Source organism: Peromyscus californicus, unplaced genomic scaffold (assembly GCF_007827085.1).
Source record: "Peromyscus californicus insignis strain IS unplaced genomic scaffold, ASM782708v3 Scaffold_8__1_contigs__length_139910024, whole genome shotgun sequence".
Classification (NCBI taxonomy): Eukaryota; Metazoa; Chordata; class Mammalia; order Rodentia; family Cricetidae; genus Peromyscus; species Peromyscus californicus.
In genome coordinates, this window is record NW_026294606.1 from 102,335,513 (window position 1) to 102,359,569 (window position 24,057).

The window sequence follows — 24,057 nt, forward strand, 5'->3', positions numbered from 1 at the left end:
TATTCTCAGAGGTTAGGTCACTGATAAAATAAAACTAACCGCAGCTTTACCCGGGAGCCAGAGATGTCTTTTTAACAAGCAAAGCAGGGATTGAATCTTTCAAATGACACACCCACATGAGCTTTCCGATCTTTCTAGAGCTTTTGGTCCACCAAGACAAAAGCAGACAGTTGGTGCCAGCCATTGAGAAAGCTCACGGTAACAACTCTCTGCTCCTGCCTGCAGACAGGAGGGGAGTCCAAAGACCAAAGCCCAGCCAAGTCAAGAGACCGACCGCTTGCTTGGTCTTTGAGAAAAACAAAACAAAACACAACACTCAAACTGATAACTGCTACTCCAGGTAGAAATTAAAAATGGAAACTTCTAAGGGAATGGGACATGGCTGCAGCTAGTCGGCTGCAGTGCTGGAGATCAAATTTAGGACTTTGTGCATATTAACATACAGCAGTGAGTTACACCCCCACATGTATGCATGGGCCAGCCAGCTCATGAGCGAGAGGGGGTGGGGGGAGAAAGTATTCATTTTGGAGTGAGGTTAGAAAGAATAATATAGCACAGGACTTGGAGCCAGGTGTGATACACACCTGTAATCCTAGAACTCAGAAGAAAATGAGAGGAAGATCAGGTGTTCAAGACCAGCTTCGGCATCCTAGCCTCTGTCTCAAACACACACAGTTTTGTCATGCGTGATGGTGTAATGCCTGTAATCCCAGTACTCAAGAGGCAGGGGCAGCAAGACTGCTGTACGTTCAAGGCCAGCCTTGTCTACATACTGAATCCTAGGCCAGTCAGGGTTTCGTAGGGAGAGACTGTCTCAGAAAATAAAACTGGCTAAAAAGCCTCACAGGACTGGGCCTGCCTGTTGACCTAAGGCTAAGGCACCAAAGAGAAGCAGAACCTCCTGAGACGCAACGGCAGGACCAGCATGATTTAACTCTCGCTCTGAGACCTCTTGTGGGCTATGCAGCCATCACAGCAAGTGTCCATCTCAACTATTACCAGAAAGTTCTAAAGGACGAAGAAAAATCTTCGTACTTTCCTGCACATCTACTCCTTTCTTGAACCAACAGCTTCTGACCAGCAGACGGGTGAGCTACACATGAAGACTTGGGGACATCTCATCTCTGGGGAGGGAGACGCCATGAGTTCATTCTAGCAGCCCTTGTTAGCCAGGGAGACTCCTGAACACTGAAGAAGGTACCTGGGATAAGAGCATGAGGGCCTGATGAAAGACAGGAGGCAACGGCCGAAGCCTTCCGCATGCAGCTCTGTGGGACATGGACCACAGGAGAGAAGAAAGGAGCAAGAGCAGCGGGGTTGAACCGGATCACGGGATGCCGGCATCACAACCTCCAGGCAGCTGGACCAACTAATGACCGTCTGGCTTTCGGTTGCGGTAGGCAGGGACCTGAAAGGGGCTCACAGGCTTCCTCATGCTTCGTGTGGCATGTGAAGGACACTTCTTGCTGGAGGGTCATGTCCTGATCTTTCCCTTAATGAGGACGGGACGGGGAGTGCTGACAAAGTCTGTGTTTACAAATTTGAAGCTGACAACCCTAAATATCTCAGTTCCATCGGGCCCCGAATGTCCCTTTCCTTGAAGACATTCTTTCAAGTTTTTAAGAGCGAATCCCTGGGGGAGAGGGAGGCTATGTTTCAAGATGTGTTCTCCTACAGGGGTTCCTAAAACAGAGCGTGTTCCTGTTAATGACAGTGTATTACCTAATAATCTGTCCCCTTGTCATCAGTGGAGGATGAACTTCGCTGGAGCATGTGTGTGGGAGGAGGCAGAGTGGGGAGGGAGACGCTGGAGCGGCAACATGACCGGAGGCCAAAGACAATACCAAAGGATTTTGAAATTCGGAAAGGAAGTCTATCGCCCTGACTCAAGCTGCTCATAGACTTGGGGTGGGGGTGCTAACACACAACCAAGGAGAGGAAGTGCAGACGGTAGCATGTAAGAAAGCCACTCCAGAGCGGACGGCAGGAAGTGGAGGAGGGTGTCAGAAAGCAGGGGACTGTCTGCTCCATCCCACAGACCTGAGCAAGATGGCAGCTGGCTGTTATGTAGTCTGGGGCCCCTTGCTAAGCCAAAGGGAATTCTGAGTGGAAAGGAAGAACTAAAGAGTCAGAGATTGAAACAAAGATGGGCGCAATGAAGGAAATCCTATGAAATGACTGCACAGAGCCATCATGGGGAGAGGGACAGAGAAGGACCACACAGCCAGGGGACACAATGATCTCAGGCCTTCAGGACAAGTGAGGGTCCACAAGTGCCCATTCTCCCCGTCGCCCCTCAGAGTACACACTCACAGCGTCATGGGGTCAGACGTGATCAGGAGCCTTGCAGATGAAAGAGTTAAATTTCAGCCAGAGAGCAGCTACCTGGAGACAGACACATGGGAAGAGACAGTCCTTCCCAGGCCTACAAGGGACAGATGCTGTCCTGGCCCCTGCTTATAGCACATCCCTGAACGGCCCATCATCGGAGGAGACGCTTTTCATAGAGATAGGAAACCCCAACTATCCCAGCGGGAGAAAAATGCCTACATCGAGGTCTGGGAGTGTGTCCCATCATTCAGGAACGGCAGTTTTGTTTTGAAAGAGAAGGCAGCCAAGGAGCCATAGGATGATCCTGACGGAGCTGGCGAGCCTGGGGCTTTGGGGGAGCTTAGTGGGACGCCTCTAAGAGGAAATGAAGCTGGAGAAAACTGAGCACGGAGTACTTGGAGATTAGGAAATGTCTGCTCTGGCGGTGTTAGGTAAGCCATGAATTAATCATGAGTACCTAGAAAAGCAGGGAAAACAAAAAGTTGTACAAGAAGGTAAATGAAATTATAAAACTCTACAAGGCTCAGCTGTGATTAATATTTATAGAGTTATAATAATGAAAATACTGAATATTAATATCACCCCCAATTATTATTTCATCCTAATAAAAGTGAGGGAGGAGGGGAGGGGTCCGGAGGGGAACGAGCGTACAGTGGAAGGAGGGCCGCAGGCGCTGGGTGAGGGGTGGTATCCGTTGGTACACGTGCACACAAGTGTCAGTACACCGGCGGCAGTGTGAGGATACATGGGGGAGGGTGGGGTGCACTGTGTATCTGTGGTGTGTTGGGAGAAGGTGTGTATGGGGAGAGTCTCTTGAGTGCTTCTGGGGCATGTGCATGGGGATATGTGTGAAGACAGCGTGTGTGCTATGGCTGTGTTTGAGTGCATGTGTTGTGTTGTATGTGGGTAGCATGTGTGTGAGTGCGTGTGGGGCAAAAGTGGGTCCAGTGTTTACCTCTGGGGGCTCACGGGTGCTTGTCTGCGGGAGGTCTGGGCAAACTTGTGTGTGGATGTATGTGTGAGCAGGGAGGAGTGGGGGGCGGGGTTACACAGTGGCACACTGGGGGGTCTTGCGGCTCCGAACACCAGGCAGTGTTCAAAATTCAGAATTCATCAAGAAAGAGTAACAGCAGCATGCTGAGAAATACAGAGATGAGTAAAAATGATAAACATCTAAAAGTTGAACCACTGTTCCAACCTGGAGAAGGGGATGGGGGAGGGTTGTGCCATTTTTTTTCCTAAGGTTTATGTGATTTTTCACCTCTGAAAACTATTCAAATGCATGCTTGGTGACTGGCTGAGAAGCTGCTGCAGGAGATGAGGGATGAGCAATGGCCTACAAGCTCACACGTGCTCACTTCATCAGGGAAAGCGGAAGACACACACACACACACACACACACACACAAAACAAAAAATAAGTGAGTTCTGGGTAACGCTGTGTCCAAGAGGTGGGACCAATGAGACATCTAGGAAACTGTTGGAGTTTATGTGTCCACACCAGCAGGCTTCAAGGACCAGGAGCTAAGTGAGGACCAGGGTCCAACACCCACTGGCGTCCTGAGGACCAAAGGATCAAGAACCACGGACACGCGCTGACAGCTGTCAAGAGAAGCGTCCTCCTCCTCTCTCCTAGACACACAACCTGGAAGTCAAAGAAAGGGGGCCGACGGGAAGAGGGCAACACTTCAAACGCCATAGAAATGAAGAACACTGATGAGCAGGAAGACCCCGGAAGGCCCCGGGCTCCCCTCGTAGGCTGGCTCCGTAACAAGAGGAAACGGGTGCTAACATGTTCGGCACACACTAGAGATAAGCTACAAAGCTACAAAGATTTTTTTTTTTCTTTCAAAAATCATTAAGATTTCACTAGAGGGTAAGCATGGGGAAGGCTTTATTTGACCGGTGTCTTTCTTTGCTTTTCAGACAGGGTCTCACTGTGTAGCCAAGGATGGCCTAGAACTTGTGAAGTTGCTGCCTTAGCCTCCCAGGTGCCAGGATTACAAGCCTGTACCACCAGGCCTGGCTTGCTTGACTGCTTGGAAAGAAACAAGTGACCATCTTGTACTGCCAAGTTAAGAGACAGGACTGAAAGATCGGAAAATATTTTTTAAAAAGGAGTTAGTTCTACCAAATGAGGTCCCATTAGAAACGAGAGTTGGAAAGAGAGAGAGAGAACGACTCTCCACAGATGAGATGGTGGGAAAACAAGAAACAGCAAATTGCACAGGGCCACAGTCCACAAGGAGCAGGAAGCCCAGAGGCCTGGACCAGCAGGACAATGTGAGTCCCTTTCAAATACAACTGGGTCCTGTAACGGGTGCTAGCTTTAATGTTCTCTGAAGTTCAGTTCTGAAGCCCCGACTCGGGCCACAAACTTCTAGTACTGGGCAAGGCACACAGGTAGCATTTACCAGGCCAGTGCGAAGCAGTAACAGAATCCAGAGTGCATGTGAGGGGAACTCGGGGATTGGTGTGGAAGACTTGCCGAAGGCCTGCTTCCGGGTAAGATGTCTACGACTTCCCTGTGGTTGATCACATGCCTAAGGGAAGGTGGTCCTTCAGAACAAGGCACCAACCCGTGCTCCTTCCATCCAGAACAAAACAGGCAGCTGAGGCACCGGCAACGGACACAAGGAGCAGCCACACTGATAAGCGAAGCCTGCCCTCGTCAGAGGCCTTCAGGAGGCTCCCACCGAAGCCCTCCAAGGCCTCCCCGGTACATGACAGGTCTCACCTGGGTCAGTGGAGGGGCACCTGCGGATGGTGAAGATCTGGCCCAGGTCCTCATCCTCCTCCGGAAGGCCCTTCTGCAGCCGCTGCAGCTTGCGAAGGCTCTCGCTGCGCTGGTGCTTCATGGAGCGCACGTGCTGGATGAGGTTGAGCTTGGCCTTGGTGGAGTAGTTGCACAGGACGCAGTGGTAATAGCAGCTCTCCCCCTCCACGCTGCTCTCATGCTGCTGCAGGTGCTGCGGCGACAAAGGAGAGAAACACTGCCTTGGTCAGGCACTCAGGGCACACCGGGGCACGAGCCACTCCTGCACTGCGTTGGCCGCAGCGAGAGGTGTGTCAATGGGGGGAACGTGTTGGGACATGATGGCTGTTGATAAGGCTCCTTATGCTGGGTATTTTCATTTTTCCCCCTGGTGTCCTCCCCTCTTCGAGGGTTAAATAACATGCTGATATATATATATACACCTGTCTCCCCCACATGGACCCTCCCGGGTCGCTTTCCACGAGGCCTGTTAATAGTGTTCATTAACAGGGCCTTCTCAGCACCACACAATTACAAAAAGTTCACCCTTTCACATTCCAGCGTGTACGGCTTTATTTAGAGCAGAGGTGGGCCAACTGTGGCCTGAGACCAAATCTGACCCGCTGTCTGTTTTCATCAATAAAGTTTTATTAGAGCACAGCTAGGTCCACTGACAGACTACAATCTATAGACCTTTTTGAAGCATCAGAGTTGAACAATAGCGACACTGATGAATGACCTGCAAAAACTAAAATATTATGATCTGGACCTTTACAGACAAGCCTCTCCCCCTCCACCACCCCTGCTTTAGTGACAAGCGCATGGTCAATCTGCCCGCAAAGTAACTCCACATCAGTCACACAGAAAGAAAGCACATGTCTGGACATTTCCATAATAAAAATGCTCATGTTTTTTTGTATTTAAAATGACAGAGCTGAGGACTTAGTTCAGTTGGTAGATGCCTGCCTAGCATGTATGAAGCTGTGAGTTTAGGGATTAAGACTTCACCGCTGTAATCCCAGCACTCAGGAGATAGGGGTGGGAGGGTCGGAAGTTCAAGGTCAACCTTGGCTACGTAGTGAGTTTGGGGTAAAAGTTGGCTACATAACACTATCTGGGGAAAAAATTATTTTTAATTAAAGTTAGTCTAGCTTGGCATGGTGGTACATACCTAAAATCCTAGCGCCTGATGGTTGAGAAACAGGAAGATGAGAAGTTCAAGGCCAGCCTGGTCTAAACAGTAAGCTCATGCCTCAAAACTGAAACAAAGCCAGAGCGCAGTATTGCAAGGTCATCTAGTTAGTCACTGGTCGGCGTCACTGGTCCCAATCATATTTTCTGTTTTGTTTGGCAGACACAACATCTATCCCAGAGCATGGATGCCCAAGAGCCAACAGGAAGTGGAACACGGGGAGCTTAAAGCGTGGGCACAAGAATAGCGGGTGTCACAGAAACAGTCCACAGAGCGAGACCTAAAGGTCATCCAAGAGCCAAAATCACCATGTTCCTGGACCCTGGGCGGCTAGTAACAGGGAACTGCTTTGCTCTGGGTGTAGAAAAGACATCTCTTATAGTCCAAAGGACTATTCTGACAGGAAGGGGGAGTTTCCCTATTCAGGGTACACGAAGCAGGGCAAACAGCCCAAAAGGCTCAAGTGGCCGACCCAAGCAGCTCAGCTACAGGCAGAGAGACAGAGAGCTGGAGCCCATGCTGCCCCCTCTACACCTCATGGCTAACTAGCATCACTGAGAAGGAAGAAGTACAGACGACGTAAAAGCCTCACGCACTCCTGTGATTGATGGACCTTCCTCTTGCCCCTCCTTCCCACTGTCAACTCTGGTCACCAGAGCCTGGCCGGAAGAGCTTGAAGGAGCATACAGCAAATACCTTGGGACGGCTTTGTGACAAAAGTCTCCCTCCTGACCCCAGGAGGCCTGTGCAATGTCCATGCCTTAACGGCGGCTTCTGATCCTGTGGGGATGGGGAAGGATACTTTCCTGCCCAGCTACTCCAGCAAGCACAGCCGAGGCAGAGCGCTCAGAACACCGAGTACTTCCTGAGACTGACAATATCAGAGTGGCCCTCCAGGCACACCCTATCTGATGACACCGTCCTGACGCTCACGTGCTCACGTGCTCACACACTCACATCTTCTGTCCAGCAAGAGGATGAGGAAAAGGCAAAAAGTTTGCACATAATCAGATGGAGAAATGAAGAGTATACCAACGAGGTACTACGGCAAATTCACTAGAGAGGCTGTGGCCCTCCGTCACGAGGGCTAACTGAGGCTTTGTCAAGAACCTGTGCCAACCTGCAGGTGCCAATGCAGAGGGCGTCACAGGCACCAGGTTGAGAACAGGTCCACCGTCTGACCCCCATCGCATTCTCAAAAAATGGGAAATTCAACTCTATCAAGTGCTGCACTTGGAACAAAATGAAGCCCCAGCGAGTAACAGCTGCCCTGGAGCCACTCCCTAGCCAGGAGCCAGAAGAACCTGCAGGAGCTCCATGGGAAATGCAGAAGAAAAGACAACTGACAAGAAAAACCTTCTGGAGATAAACTGTGTGCAGGTTTTCTTCCCATTCAATGTCTCTCCTCTCAGACAGGACTCTGCAGAAGACTAAGAGAGTACACAACAAGACAGTGTTTTGTGGCGCCCACACCCCAAGGGGGAGGAGGGTCTGGAGAAGTCATTCTCCCCAGCTTCTTCTCTGGGCCTTGCAAAAGCTAAATCTCCCAGGGGATCTTCCTGGGAATGAGGGTGTGGCCTGGGAGTGGGAGCAGGGAACAGAGAAACTGCTAGCCTGGGTCACAGAGACTAACAAAACAACACATGTTATAGAGTCCATTAAAACGGAGCGACTAAAAGCCAAGAGAGAAAACAGCCAGGGTCCAGAGTGTCCTGTTTCATCAAGAGAGATCTTGCTGGCATCACCAACTAGCAAGATTCACAACAGCCTTAACTCCTAAACCGGCACAGCTTCCCCGTGGAAGAGGACTTCCTTGCAGTAATGCACTGAGTTTGAAACACAGCACCTTAACAGAGAGGTGAGGGCTATTCCAGATGGCTGGCCCTTCTAGTCTCTGAGCCAGAGAGAAGGAGAAGACCTAAAAAGAGTTGGACAGGAACTGAGATGTCGGACTCTCTTTTGTCCTCAAATCCGGGGGGCTCTTGGATGGTCAGGCCCATAAATCCTGAATGAGATAAACATCATACTGGAAGTTCTTGCTTTTTTTTAAAAAAGCGGGGTGTGTGAAAGAATGTATTTCAAATCCGTTCTGCTCACAAGAGCACCTTGGTGAGTTGCAACCCGCAGAACGGCCACCAATTCTTTTGTCTGTCCTTGCAGAACCATTCTGGAAAGGAAATGGCCACCCATCACCAATCCCGGGGGAAAGAATAAAAGGAAACATGAAGACCCGAGCCACAGTTCCCTCTACTAATAATAGTACTGCACGCTCACACGTGCGTGCGTACGCTCCCCCCGTCCTCCAAATTTCCAAACGTCCACTTTTCCACTTACAACCTAGGGTTTCTGGTGCTTACCTGCATGTAACAAACCCTGTCCTTATTCTTTGTTATTTCTTGTTTTGTCCAACCTGAAGTCACCAAGGACCCAAGGCCTGCAGCAGACTCTTGATTTCTGTCTGAGCCCTGCACACCATCCAGTAATTCCCCAGCTGTGAGTGTGTCCACCCCTTGGCCCAGCTGTCCAGATTCTGTCTTCCTTAGAGGGGGCACTGCCACTCACCAGAGTACCACCCTGGGAACCTGCCTAACGCGAGGCAGCAGGAGCGGGTGGGGCGGGTGGAGACAGAGGAGGACTCCATGGGGCAAGTCAGGCCGCCAAGGACATGCCTTCCCAGCAGAAGAGCAGAGATGTTTTCATTTGGAGAAGGAGGGAGAATAATTTGTTCCTGACCCAGCTAATTAGAATACCCTCAATTGGGATCACAATGTATTTAATTAAATTCACTGTAATATATGAAGAATCCACCAAGGCACAAATCCCACTGGTGCACTCAATAACAGAGCTACCTCCTTTCAGACTTCTTGCTCTCCTCACCAGGCAGGAAATTTTCCTCCCACGCAAATCCTGAATTCCCCAACGGACGTTCTGTCTCTATCATGGAGTTCTCCCACTGGGGAGGAGGGACCCGAGTTTTGTTTTACGTCTCTCCTTTTCCCGCTCTGTGTTCATCATTCCTCCTTACTCTTCTTTGTTGGGTCACAAGCATGGTTTGAACAAAACAAAGCAACAGCTTCAGCTATGGTGTGTGGTGCATGATCCCCTGGGGCTCACAGAACCATGGCTGTGGAGCCCGGTTGTTGGGATTTATTTGGGTTTGAGTCTACGTATCTACAACACGTGAGACTACACACACAGAAACACGGTGCCCAATGCCAGGGCCTTAACAACCGAGAACTCAGGCAATGAGAGCAAATGATGCAGAGGATATGCCAGGGGACGGGACAGGATCTCTTCAATTCCAATGTCACTGCATGACCATGCCACCCAGACTCTGAAATCCTGATGCCTCTTAGCACATTCCATAAAAACAGCACAGACAGCCAGGGGCTACTAAGGAAGGGTGACCAACGAGAAAATAAATAATAATAATAATAATAATTTAAAAAATGTCACCCAGCCAAATGGCAAACAGTAAAAACCAGGTCCATCCAAACTTTCTGGGCCCGGTCAGCCTCTCTCTGCAGCCTTAAATGCAAAGAAGGCTTTCCTTGACTGTCCTCCAAGTCTGTTTGTTAGAAAGCTGTCTACAGGAGCTGGGGGTGGGGGTGCGGGGGTAGCTCAGCAGGAGAATACTTTCCTAACATGAGACCAAGCCCCTGTCCTATCCCCAGCATTGCAAATGAATGAGCAAGCGAATGGGTGAATGGTAAACGGCATGAATGAATGGGTGAATGGGTGGGTGGACGGATGGATGCTAAACTGCATGAATGAGTGGGTACATGGGTAGGTGGACAGATGGATGCTAAACTACATGAGTGAATGGGTGAATGGGTGGGTGGACGGATGGATGCTAAACTGCATGAATGAATGGGTGAATGGGTGGGTGGATGGATGGATGGATGGATGGATGGATGGATGGATGGATGGATGGATGCTAAACTGCAAGAATGAATAGGTGGGTGGACGGATGGATGCTAAACTGCATGAATGAATGGGGTGAATGGGTGAGTGGGAGGATGGATGGTAAACTGCATGAATGAATGGTGCAAAAGACTGGCTTAGATGCATCACAAAGGCAGAGTGGCTTACAGCAAAAGACTCTTGTAGGAGGGAAGCAAGTACCCAACTCAACTCACACTTATAAGCAGAAAAGGTCTACCTCTATCCCTGATGTCTCTAAATGACCACAGTGCAGCAATGGACATCCAGGTGCCCATCATACTGAGCCACTGGGAATGGGAGTAATATGTGCCAGGTAGCTAGCTAGCCCCCTAAGCTGAACATAAAGGGGGTGGCTCACTCACTGGTCAGAGTGGCGTTCATGTGTCTCCACCTGATAATGATTCCTGGCTCTCTGTGCTCTAAAATGCTCATCCTAGCTGTGTGGAACACTCCTTACTTGGGGACACCTGAGGTCCTATACCTGTCTCCATGACTTCCCTTTCTGACTTAGTTGGTCAAGGAGGAGAGCCCTCCCGACAGTGAGATGCCTTTGAGAATGAGCCTGGGAAGTAATGTGAGTACAGAGCTCAGGTTAGTATTTTAAAGAGGAAGGGGGAACTAGAGAGCAGGCTGCGCTGCTGTGGGAGTCTATCCATTAATATGTTGTGCGAGTTCACCCCGGCCAAATATGGAAAGCCAAAGAGGGCTCGTTAGGAAATAATTCATCATGGGGGAAAAAATGTGCTCCTGTTACTTCTTTCCCAGGAAAACTAACCAACTTCTGTCAGAGAACATTGATTTCTATAAATCTGGAGAGGCCCCGGCTACCACCTCCTCCTCAGCAAAAGGAAACTTCTAACATCTGGTTCTTCATGCATGGGATGTGAAATATTGATCAGGTTTGGTCACGGCTGCCCCTTTAAAGTAAAAATGGGCAGAACACATTAACACACACACACACACACACACACACACACACACACACACACACACACACGATTTACAACAGATCCTTGGGGAATAGCACCTGTTATTATCAACACACCCACACATACCCTCTCACCACACTTCAGAATACATGCCATGTAACTCTGTTCTGAGAGCAAGAAAAAAATGGCAAAGCTCTCTGATGGGGGAGACAGCTTCTAGGCATCCATCCCAGTGAACCAACTAAGTAGGCCAGGGAACACCTCACACCTCTTACTCAGTGAAGAACAAACCCCATGGTGGGACATCCTGGCTGGCCAGTCACCTGCTGGGTCCTGAAGAGGGCTCCCTGATTGGAGGAGAGGGCTCTGATAGAACAGCCCCCTGGAATGACATGCCAGGGGCTTCAGCTTCTTGGGGGGCAGGGGTACAGTTGTAAAATCTCACCAGCAAATCAGACGGGAAGATGCTGGAGGATCCCGAGTTAGCTTGCAAATTCCCAACATTGAAAGAGGAGGTGAAGATGGGCGCACTGGTATCCTGTGAGGCTCAGAGCATCTGACTCCTGACCTGGAAGGGATCCAGCACCGAGAGAGATCACGTGACCATCCTCGGGTCAGCAGGCACAGGACTAGAACCTGGGACAGGATTCCAAGTGCCTGCTGCGGGTTACTCGGCTTGATCTGAAAGACCTTTCTACCAAAGGCTCCCCAAAGCCCAGGCATTCACCTTGAGCGCCTATAAAAAGAATCCTTTCAGAGGTAATGCATCCAGCGGCGAGGGCAGTTAATTTTTTTTAATCAGTGAGGTTGAGTTAGTTTAAGACTGAATGTCACATTTTCGGCATGATGCACGGAAGGTCAACCTAAATATATACATATTTTCTGTTTAATCTTGGCTTTTCATCCACTAGTGCCGTCGTCCTTGGCACAGGCTAATTTAGCCCTATTTCACTGGAGGAGCCCCGCAAACAATGTAAGATATGATTTATAAGGAGGAAAAAAAAAAACAAAAGGAGGTAAAAACGGTCCCTAGATCAATGGTTTGGGTGGCTCTGCCCTATTTTCTGGTTTCTAGGCCAGGCTCCTCTCGGCCCAGAACAAGCCACCAGAGTAGAGTGCTTCCTCTCTGCCTCCGAACTCCAGGGTCTGGGCGGAGGTTCCTGACTCCTTCTCCTACATGAACACGACTTGGTTCCTAAATCTCAGTATTAGCAACCTTGTGCCAGACACCAAAGCCTAGGAGAAAAATAACTACCGAAATCTGAAACTCTCTGTAGGTTGTCGGCCTGTGCTTAGAATCTTTCGGGGGGGGGGGGGGGGTACAAATATGGATGCTTGGGGAATGTCGGTACCAGGCCCTGGAACTCAAAACCCTCACCAGGACCGCATTCTGGTAACTGTGGCCTTCTCAGCTTACTGAGATGGACACCTGCCTTGGTATTACTCTCCAGCCATTACACATGTAATTTGTCACACTAAAATAAAGAATTATGATACTGTTCCACTCCTCGTCAATCTACTGTCAATAAAGCTGGCCCGGGGTGCACCATAGCTGACCACCCATCCAGCAGGAGACCCTCGCTGTGAGTCTGCCGGCTACTCTAAAGGTCAAGTCACACATACTACCAGGCCTCCATTTCCTCAGGAACCGAACCTCCTTATCCCACGCCTGGGAGGACTCAACAGTGTGTTGTACATAAAATGTTTATTAACTATACCTGATACACAGTTAGCTTTCATAATAATTAAGGTTACTATCACTTGCGATATTTTTCAAATTAGTTCATCTTTGGGATTAAGAATGGAAACATGCCTATTTAACACTTCCCTCAGTACAACCAACTCCCACACCTTCCCAGATCCTAAAAGGGTAGCCAAGAGTCAACAGTAAAGAAATTGTAATAAACAGAATTTATGCTGGGAGAATCCTGAGCACATGTATATCCGACTTCCTCCTCATGAAAAGATCCCATGTTTACTGGAAGTAATTGACCCAGACACCCTGCTGCTAATGTGGGAAGCCCATGCCCTTGCCACAGAACAAAGTTTACCCATCCTTTTGTCTACTGGGATGCTGATATAATGAAAAATCAAGAGCCATGTTCTTAAGTCTGTCAACACCCCCGGTAAGGACAGGGAGAAAGTGACTCAGATAACGTGGCTGGGAGGCACTTCCCTCCTCCCCAAGTATACTCTGAGAAGTTTGCTTATTTGTATCTCCAACTCCATGAAAATCCACAAGGCAGAGGGCAGTGAGGGGGTGGGGTGGCAGCTGCCTGGTGGTCCAAACAGATGTTATCATTTCATCTGTAAAAATGGAGATACTCACACTTGCTGTGCCCTCTGCAGAGGCCATTTAACCAAATCATGTGAGAAACCGTAAATGAACATCCTTTGGAAAATACGGAAGGACTGTCTAAACTCTTTGGCATTGCCGTGATCATCACACTGTGAGCCCAGATCCTGTCCCATTCCATCTGACAGGTGAGTACCACACCACTGGTGTAATAGCTCAGGGGCTCTCCAACCTGGCCTCCACTGGGAGCCCCTGGGGGGCAGACGCCACTGTTATACCTTCAATTACCAGGTTCCTTACAGGGGCTTCTAATTCAGCAGGAATTTATAATCTTCCTGGGTGTGTGTATAAGTGTGTGTGTGTGGGGGGGGGACGTTGCTGGTACTGGGGCTATGGTTTGGACAGCAATCACCAGAGAAAAGAGACCCAGGTTAGAAAACATGGAGATGCCCCACAGTGGGGAGGAAAACTTCCAAGGCTTCAAATCTCTGTACTTGCCATTTTCCTAGGGAGTATTTTGGACTCTCGCAAAGTACATGTGATAAATCACCCAAAACCTGCATACAAGAATTCACCGCCTTAGTGAAAAAGTCACTAAAAAGTCAAAAGCTGCCCGCTCCTGGCCTGCTTCGTATACTTCATAGAAGTCACAATTGGCTTTATTCATCTTCCTCTTGCCTTTCACACCTGTAGTCTACAATGTCCTGGCGCCATGGAAGGGAGGGTAACTGGGGAGGGCTAAGTGGAAGGGGCTGCCTTCTTCCCTCATCTGCTCTGCATCCTGCTAGGTGTACTTGCCCAGATGCTCTCTGGAACCGAGCCCACAGTAACTCTAAACCAAATAGGGGGAAAAAAGGAAAATGGTCTGCAAGATTCCTCCCATGCTCTGAACTTCCTGGTTGCTGCTACTGAGAGCATGAATTTGGCACCCAAAACTCAGGGCCACTTCCCGAGCTCCCAGGACTGTTACACAGGATACAGAACGTCTACGGGGCTAACTTCTTCATGAGAGCTGTGTGATCTATCTATCTATCTATCTATCTATCTATCTATCTATCTATCTATTTATTTTCTCCCTTGAAAGGAAAAAAATGGGAACAGGACAGAGAGAAACTGACTTAACAGATTTGGTAGGTATCCTCCTGTCCACTGTTTTGACAACCCAATCTTTCTCCTCAAGGTCTACAGGCTTTACTGAAGGTCAAGGTCTACAGGTTTTACTGAAGGTCAAGGTCTACAGGTTTTACTGAAGGTCAAGGTCTACAGGTTTTACTGAAGGTCAAGGTCTACAGGTTTTACTGAAGGTCAAGGTCTACAGGTTTTACTGAAGGTCAAGGTCTACAGGCTGTACTGAAGGTCAAGGTCTACAGGCTTTACTGAAGGTCAAAGTCTACAGGTTTTACTGAAGGTCAAGGTCTACAGGTTTTACTGAAGGTCAAGGTCTACAGGTTTTACTGAAGGTCAAGGTCTACAGGTTTTACTGAAGGTCAAGGTCTACAGGTTTTGCAGAAGGGAACAGGAAGGGGAACAAGAGAGCAACAAGGTAAAGAAAACTTGTTTGAAGGAAATAGAGTCAAGTATCCGCCAAAAGACCAAGACATGGTCATCTGCAGGCTAGATGGCCAGGTGGCAAGGGGGACCGTTTCATGAACCATGACATGGCTGGTTTCTCTGTCCTGCTTTCAGCTCCCCACCCCCATAAATAACCCAGACAAACACCATGTACTCCGAGTCCCCCCCCCTTAAGTCTCATTAAAAGCCGATATTGCTGGCCTCAAGATGGAGAGCTCAGCATGGATTTTACTGAACGTTAAATCAACCAGCGAGCGCAGCCAGCAAACTCTGTGGCACTTTAACTTTAAATAATGCAATAATTATTGAATTTCCTTTTTATAACTGAAGTGCTGGAATGTAAACAATGGGGCTGTAATTGCAGGAAGGGGGGATCAATAGAGGCAATCGTTTTCAGCCATGTTAATTGTAAATACAATTGCTCCAAGATGTCAGCCTTGTTCTTCTTGCTTCCAGAATCATCCTAACGGATGACAGAGTCCAACTTTCCCATTACAGCTGTTCGTTCCTTTAAGAGGTTCTCAATCAGGTCTGATCAATCTGTCAAGATAATGCATGGAGTAAGTAAGACTCTTCCAAACACAGGCTCCCAATCAATAGCCGGGACCAGCTTAATGAGGTGGGGCTAAGGCCCAGAGGGAGGTAACAGCCCCCAGCTTGTGCCTAGGTTTGGCAGCCCAGCTTCCTAGCATGGTCCTGATAAACAGATCAGCCCTTAATGAGGACATTAGTTATGCATGCTTCAGCAAGCAGCAAGGCACCCGTCCCTTGGGACAGACGGACAGAAAGCAAAATAGATTAACAGAAAACAATATGGTGCCAAATTAGGTCTAACTGAAGACTTTTCCCTCCTTCTCCCGCTTCCCTTAATTGTCCAGCAGAATGGAGGACATCGATTAATCACTCCACTGGGCATGGGCTCAAAGACGGGAGTATCTCCTGGGCTAGGGGAATCTCTGGGAATCTTCCCTGAAGATTAACACCCTCACTTCCACAGCAGCATTTACAGATCACAAGGGGCCTCTCGTAGAAAGATCTCAGCACCATCCAGTAGAAGCCCAAGATAAGACGGACCCCTGAAGCATTGCAGTCACACAGAGAACCACCTGCTACTCCCAGAGGCTGAGACTCAGCTTTGGTCTTCAGCATGGTTGGTCCTCACGGATGAAGAGGCAAGAAGTTGGGAGAGGTGAAAACCACTGCTCAGAGATCAGCATCAAACAAAGTGTGGGGACACTGGAGGAGTCGGAATTCTCACAAAGGAGGGTAGCTCAGGGTCTGGAGAGGCACCTGCCCTTCCTTTATTCCTGCTCCAGTCCTTGAGAAGGAGCCATTCAAGGAAGGTCCCACCAGGAACACAGTAATTTCTTTGCCCAGGGATGCTTAGCTCACGACAGACGTTATCCAAGAGCATCCACGGACTGTCAGCATCAACTGCCAGCATGGACTCCTAGGAAACCTTGGACTTGGAGATTCTTAGGCTCTGTCCAGTTCAACAGGAATTCTAAAGGTGGAACCTGGATACATGGGTTTCAGCAAGCCCTCCAGGTGACTCTTATGCAAGTTTGTCTGTGACTATTGTCTTAAATGGTAGGTCAGGTAAGGCAGGCTTCCAATATAGAGGACCTTTGGTGTGTTTGTGTGGTGACCAACAGATTCTCCATGAGAAAGAGTTCAGTGCCCAACATCTATCTGAAAGGGTATATGTGCATTGAGATTTGGCCCAGAGTAGAAATTATGTAGGCTAGCCCACGACCTAACTGCTACAGAATGCAAAAAATCTCTGGGAAAAATAAAACCAAAAGAATATGCATTACCTTAAAATAAAAGTTTCCATTTATTAAATGAAAAGCATGAAACTGATCATACTACTGGATTCCAAATGTTAACAGGATCATCTTCTGATTGAATATAATCTATGGGGTCTTTTGAAGGGAGCTTGGGGGCAGGGGAGTACACAGATGTAAAGACGTATTCCTCTGGAATGGCCGGATCTGCGCACTTTACAGAGGCCCAGTCTCCAGGCTCTCCTTTGGGACCTGCATTCTTCCAGAAGCAGCTTTTACGTTCTACTTATGACACTGGACAACCAGTGCGGCCGGCCTGCTCTCCTGCCACCCCCTGAACAGCGTCTCTCGAGCTGGGCCAAGTCCTGTCTTCCTCTCCTCTTTCCATCACACAGTTCCAGATCCATGGCTGGTCCTTCAACCCTGGTGACTGATGATCTGAACGAATGAGGAAAATCCTCTCCCCCTCCACCTGACTCTTGGTCTTTGACGTGCCTGTCAAGACCTATCTGATGGAGTCTGAAGCCACTTCCTTCATCTCAGATTTCGGCCCTCCATGGCACATAAAGCAGTCCCCGCTGCACTCGCCAATCTGACCTTTCTGGTTTGGGTGCCTTTTCCTGGTTGGATGCCCTCCCAGGTACTTCCTTCACATGCCACAGGAACCAAAAGGCAGGGTGACAACACGGTCTTGTGGAGGCCCTTCCCCATCAGAGCTGAGCAATTTTTTGTCTCTTTCCCTCTGGTCCCATGGCCCTGTCAGTACCCACCACACATCATCTCCTTGGAGCCTCACTGCGCCCTCCTTCTCTACACCCTCCTTACTGAGCTAGAACGCTGGGGAGTGAAGAAAATAAATGTTTGCTGATATTTACTACTTGTTTAAATACTATTTTATGACAGGAGATAATGACTTTAAATGCCTGTACTTAGTGACCCAATTTTCTTAGTATAAGGATCACAAGAGAGTGTCCCCCCCTCCTTTCCCTCCAAATAGACAGAATGTCCCAGCTAGAGGACATCTGAGTGGTCACAGATGTCCCATCCTTCCATTTCTTCCAGATATACCTAGCTGTGTTCTTTGGATTGCCTTGTCTTCTGAGGCAGAGGCTGGTCACCATGCTCTACTGTTAATGGGAAAGTAGGTGCAGGACTTGGCTACACGACATGGGGAGGAACACAGAAGATGGCAGCAGAGAGCGGCCTCCACAGATGCCTCTCGGGGAGCAACTCAGGTTGTGGGAGCCCTGGGCAGGTGTGGTACTTCCGTCCATCTGCCAGCAGCAAACCTGGACGGGTTAACAAGACCAACAGAGCCCTGGGATGCTGCTCAGACACATAAGGGACACGGTGAACACAGCGAGCCCCTCAGCTCCCCGGTTCTCACGAGTGAAGACAGCCGGAACCCTTCTTCTTCACAGAGGTAGCATCCCTAGACAACACAGCTCTCCCCACTTGGCCGTCCCCATATCTGACTGTGGCTGAGGACTGGTCTGACCCGCCCCCCTGAGTCTCTCCAAACCCCCTGAAGAATGGCTGGATGGTTTGCCTTCCTCAATATCCAAATTCCAGGGCCTGTGAGGTCTGTCGGGGAGAGAGGGAATACTCCCCCTCAGGGGCTCAGAAGTCCCATCTCAGCTCTATCCTGAGCCTTCTGCCTGGCTGGCCAGCCCAAACAGTCCCCTTCTGGGAGATGCCCACACAGCTTGGACCTAAGCCCCTGACACAGGATTCTGCTCTCAGTGAAATGAGGCCAAAGACAGAGTTGAAAACAAAACATTTTTAAACTTATTTTTAATATATTTATTTATTTTATGCGTATGTGAGTGTATACCACATATATGCCCAAGGAGGCCAGAAGAGGGTATAGAGGAACTGGAGTTACGGGTGCCTGTGAGCCACCTGACAGGGGTTCTGGGGACTGAACCCACGTCCTCTGGAAGAGGGGCGAGTGCTGTTGCTTCACCACTGAGCCGTTTCTCCAGCCCTAGGAAACACATACACAGGAAGGCTTTGCAGCGACCAGTCCACCACTAATCCAAACACCCTCTCCTCAGAGGCATGCACTCGGTGTTCCAACGGGCCAAGAAACCAGGCTAGGCCAGGGAAAGGCCATGGGAACCTGCTGGGGCCGGGGCAGCACGTCTATTCCACTTTGGGCAGAGTCCACAAACCCTGCTGAAATGTACCACGGGCAGTTTCCTTTGCTGAAATGCAAATTCACTGGAGGAAAACAGTAGTCAAGTGTGTGGAGGAGAAAAGGAAGAAAAGGAAGGAAAACAGGCCGGGAGGAAGACAGCTGAGATGCCACCAGCAGCAGAGCACCAGGGGGCTCCAGCACACCAGCCGCGGCCGACATCCCTATGGGAAAGGGACACAGGGACATTGGGGCCCAAGCCTGGCTGTGTGCCTTTCCTGGACGATGCCAGTAAGACACTGCCAATCAAGAACTACCACCTTTCCAAAAGCTCTCGGGTTAGTGGCATTTGAAAGGTGCCAAGGGCCTTTGCAGTTATGACAACGGAAGGCCAGGGGACCCAACACCCAGTCTCAGCTTTTGGTCACAGTGATATTTTGTTTGTCTTGGGATAGGGTCTTACTCGGTATCCCAGGCTGGTCTCAGAACTCACGATAATCCTCGTGCCTCAGCCTCCCAAGTACTGGTCACTGTGTTCTTTGACTGGTCACTCTTGCGGCTTTAACTCACCCCTCTCTTGTCTCTCCACATTCCTGTTTCCCGTTACCTCACACTTTGGACCTCTCTCGAAAACAAGTGATTTTCATTATTCTTTCTGTACACGGTGTGCGTCGGCTTGTGCCCTTCCTCCTGTGCATCCGTCTGCTTCCAGCGCATCCTAACAGTGCCTTCTACGCATCTCCTTTCTATCTACAGAGAGGCCTTCCCTTCTGGATCTAAGTCTTGAAGGCTCCACCCACCGTTCCTCATGGCCATCCAGGACCTTTGTGTCCTTACGAAAGTCCCCATGGAGACTGGAAGACCTCTGAAGGCAGGAACCATGCACCCTTCTACTCTGAACTGGACACGCAGAACCCAGATCGCCTAACAGTAAGAACAGGGGAGAGAGAACACAGGGGCCTCTGGCACCAAGTGCCGTCTCCCACTGGAAACAGAGGAATAGCATCACCACATACCAAGAGGCTGGAGGAAGTCAGCCTGAAGGTACTTCACAAGCGCTAAAGCAAACTGAAAGCTGAGGTCAGGTGGTGATGACCGGTTTGAACAGGAACCTGGAGGCTCAGAAATCCTACCCCCAACATCTGATTTCACGGGGATCCCGAGCCTAGATGGCGATGAATTAATTACTTGATCACCCATTCACTAACCTTGATAATTTGATCATTGGGTTGCCAGGGAAGAACCTGTTAGGAGGACCAGCTTACCTCTGGGTGTGAGTTCTCCAGGTGCCAGCTGCATTCCCCAGCGCCAATGTGACTCATGTGATGACACAAATGGCCGATGGGCTTTGTTAGTAAGTGACCTTCAGTGAGTCACCCTTCCACCCCATCTCAGCAGGAAAGCCGGATGGCAGTACTTAGACCCCACCTCACGGCATTATCACGATGATAGAGCTCGGCTAGTGATGACCAGGGAACACTTTGTCTTCAGAGAGAGATAGATTACTTAACATTTAGAATGATGCCCAGGGTTTCGGGTTGAGAAAGCATTCCGGTATTAGTGAAACCGAAGGCTGCACGTACCCACTAATGAGCAGAGTCCTTCTCACCGCGATGTTGAAAACTACTCAGTCTCTGGAATATAATGACTAGCAGTGCATCAGCATGAGGCCGAGGCAGGGTTAGTTACCATGAAACCAGGGTCACTGCATTCAACATCTAATAAGCAAATTCTCCAGATCACAGGAATAAGCCAGAGCCAGCCAAGCTGACAACAAATGCATTTTAAGGACGCTGTTAGTAGAGTAATGTCTAACTCCACAGTTTCCCCAGAATTCATTAAAACAAGCCTCTAAGCCAGTGGGTCCTGATCTTCCTAATGTCGCAACCCTTTAGTACATTTCCTTGTGTTGACTCCCCAACCCTAAAATTATTTTGTGGCTACTTCATAACTGTAATTTTGCTACTGTTATGAATCTAACATAAATATCTGATATCAGGAAATCTGATGTGTGACCCCTGTGAAAGGGTCATTTGACCCCCTCCCCCAAGGGTTGAGACCCACAGGTTGAGAGACACTGCTCTAAGAAGACTCATTTCCATCTTTCAGAGCAGAAGTCAGATGACTTTGTAAATACCTGCAGGACAAACACCTTAAGGCTGAGGCTACTGCCCCTCTGTCATGGTCACCCAGATCTGGCACTGCAAAAAGCAGTGGTAGACTGTAATGAGATGATGGAGGGTGGCTGTGTACCAATAAAACTTTATGTATAAAAGGTAAGTGGCTAGCTGGCTTTCCCTCCTCTGTTGGTAGTATATTGATCCTGATCTGAAACTGGAAATTTTACCTAGTTACATAAAAACCCACAAGCCTAGTCTCAAAAAAAGACAGGATGCCCCCAATCCACATGCCTCTCTCTCTCTCTCTCTCTCTCTCTCTCTCTCTCTCTCTCTCACACACACACACACACACACACACACACACACACACACACACACACACACACACACGCTCGCGCGCGTGCGCATCACACACATACATACGTATGTACGTACGTACGCACAGGCTTGAAAACTTTTTGTAAAAATAAGCTGTTTGAAACTGAAGATCAACACGAAGTCAAGGATCATTTAACTCTGAATGACAAAATGAATTCAGAATAATTAAACATCACCCCTTGTTTCTGATGTAAGAACTTCCATGTAAGTATGCCCTGGGCCATGTGATCCTCAAGTTTTACATATCCTTCTATAATCAAGAGTTACACCTGTGAAATAATGTGCAGCCTGCCATTTACTTTTAGCTGAGCAACAGCTGGGAACGGACTCCACATTTACCGAGCCTATAATCTAACAACAGCAAGATGCAGGCACCTCTGATGCTCTCCAGGAGCTGAGAGCGGCGCAGGGGGGAGGGGGTAACACCTGAGTGACTACCACACCTGTGTCTCTCTCTACACGCCATGCTTGTACCCCCTAAGCATCTACTGAAAGCAGAAGACTGAGGGTCTTGAAAGCCAGGAATGAGTGGTCGGTCTCAAAGTCCAAACTTGGAAAAGTAATCGCACAAACATTTTAGTAACACCACCATCACACATGTCTCCAGCCCCATATGGATTTCAAAGGGTTTGTCCATTCCACACTGGGACTGATTCTTTGGGGACAGGGAGAATCCCGATGTTATTCAGTTCAATGGTCAAGATCGAGTTAAAACAATAAAGGCAAACTGGCAGCAGCCGCGAACTCTGGGCGTGTAAGTGATGTGACTCTGTATGTGAAGGATTTTTAATTACTAGTGGATGCTTTAAAATCTGTCAGCTCCCTATGCAATCATGATGCGTTTGCCTCAAAAAGGACAGAAGAACAGAAAAGCAGGAGAGAAGGAAGGAATGAAGAGAAGGTGGCAGGAAGGCTCCACAGCCCCTCAGATCCACACTTGGGCAGGCGGTGGGCATCCCCTCCATTGTTCATTTCAAACCCCCGTGGCCCTGTAGGCATTGAAGATGTAGCCCTGCACTGTGCCATATGTGAGGCCGATAAACGGGGGCCATGGAACTCAACCCAAGGGTCTGGTTCTGGTTCAGTATCTGTCGCATGGCACTGTGTGACACTGGGAATGATCCAGTGCAAGATCACCATGAAAATCACTGTGTTTCTGCTTCACCTGCACACTGTCACACAGAAGGCTTGAAAAGCTAGGCCTCACCAGACTCTTGTGGCAAGGGAGTTACCAGCAAATGTGGCTTCCTAGGGGAAGCCAACTTAATTCTGCCTCAAGAGTTAATATTTGTTAATTGGTAGAAAAATGGTAAAATTAATGAGGACATTAACATAGCTATTTAAAAATAGCTTCATGTTTCCCCCATTGTACCACATGGAACTATCAGGAAGTAATTGAGGGAAAAGGGCACTGTCAATTCTCAATTATCTGCATGAATGAAGTGCTCAGTGACACGGATAATCCAAGTCATTTACATTTGGATTTAGAAAGTAACATCTTTTTCCTTCGGAAAACTTACCTTCCTAATTATAGCCCTTTGGATACCATGTTGCAATCAGTTTACTCTCTCTATCTGAGGAGAAAGTCCCTGGAGAAGGTAGGCAAACTGCCTTAGACCCAAGACAGATGAGCCCAAGCAGATAAGGGACCCACTAGCCTCTGCGGCCAATAGAGTCACCATCTAGCCACATGTGACTATTTAAACTTCCAGAAGGTTGAATACCGCTGAAACGTTTCGATCCCTAGTCATGGCGGTCACGGTTCATGAGCTCAACAGCTACAAGTGGCTAGGGGCTACCCTACCGGATGCGGCGGGCTACCACACTGGACGGAGCAGGCTTCCATGGCTACAGAAGTTCCAGAAAGCAGCATTCGGGTCTAGATCGACAATAATCTCTAGTTACCTGGATTGAGCTGAAAGCTGAGGGGGAGGGGGGGCGCAGAGCCGGAGACGCCGCCGCGGCACCACTCTGACAGACACAAAAGGGAATTGTGACACTGGACGTTCTCAGCTAGTTTAATTTCAAGCCTGGTAATGGAGGCGCTGTCTAGGGAATAACACGAAAAATAAGCATGGCACTCTGAGTGAAATGGGCTTTTTAATTAACAAAGCAGAAAATGAGTGGGAAAGGGCGAGGCAGCGAAGCCCGACTTCAAGCCAACATTTGCCCCTGGTGCCAGCCCCTCGTGTGGCCGCAGTGCCTTGGGCACCGGCTGCAGGACAGCCGAGGGGCGATCTCCACCCTGCCAAAGCCTCACTCCGGTAGCTGCCCGCTCAGGTGCCACTGGGAGCAGTGTCTGGCCCAGCGTCCTTAACATCCTCATTAATTATCTTGAAAGGAGAGGGTTAGTAAACAGCAAGTTAATTAAATTCTCAGATGATGCTAATTTGGGAGGCTTTCAAAAGACTGGCAAGGGCAGAGGCAATATAAAAGGGACCTGGATGGGTTAGGAATATGAGTGGAAAATAAAATTAAGCACAGCTAAACAAATGCTACTTTAAAGAAGTCTTCTGCAAGAGCCAAGCGGGTCTTAAAATGACACTTTGGCGGGGGTCGGGGTGGGAGTCCGGGGTGGCACTACCACTGAAACTTCTAAGGCGTGTAATCAGAAGG

The 24,057-nt window shown here is 49.0% G+C and overlaps 1 protein-coding gene across 1 annotated transcript in view; it reads right to left on the minus strand.

Moving 5' to 3' along the window:
• The window catches only part of Zfhx3 (zinc finger homeobox 3), a 167,549-nt gene that overhangs the window by 97,300 nt on the left and 46,192 nt on the right, over positions 1–24,057 (minus strand). The window contains 1 exon segment of the mRNA XM_052729394.1: positions 5,068–5,299. Coding sequence (XP_052585354.1) covers positions 5,068–5,299 — 232 coding nt within the window.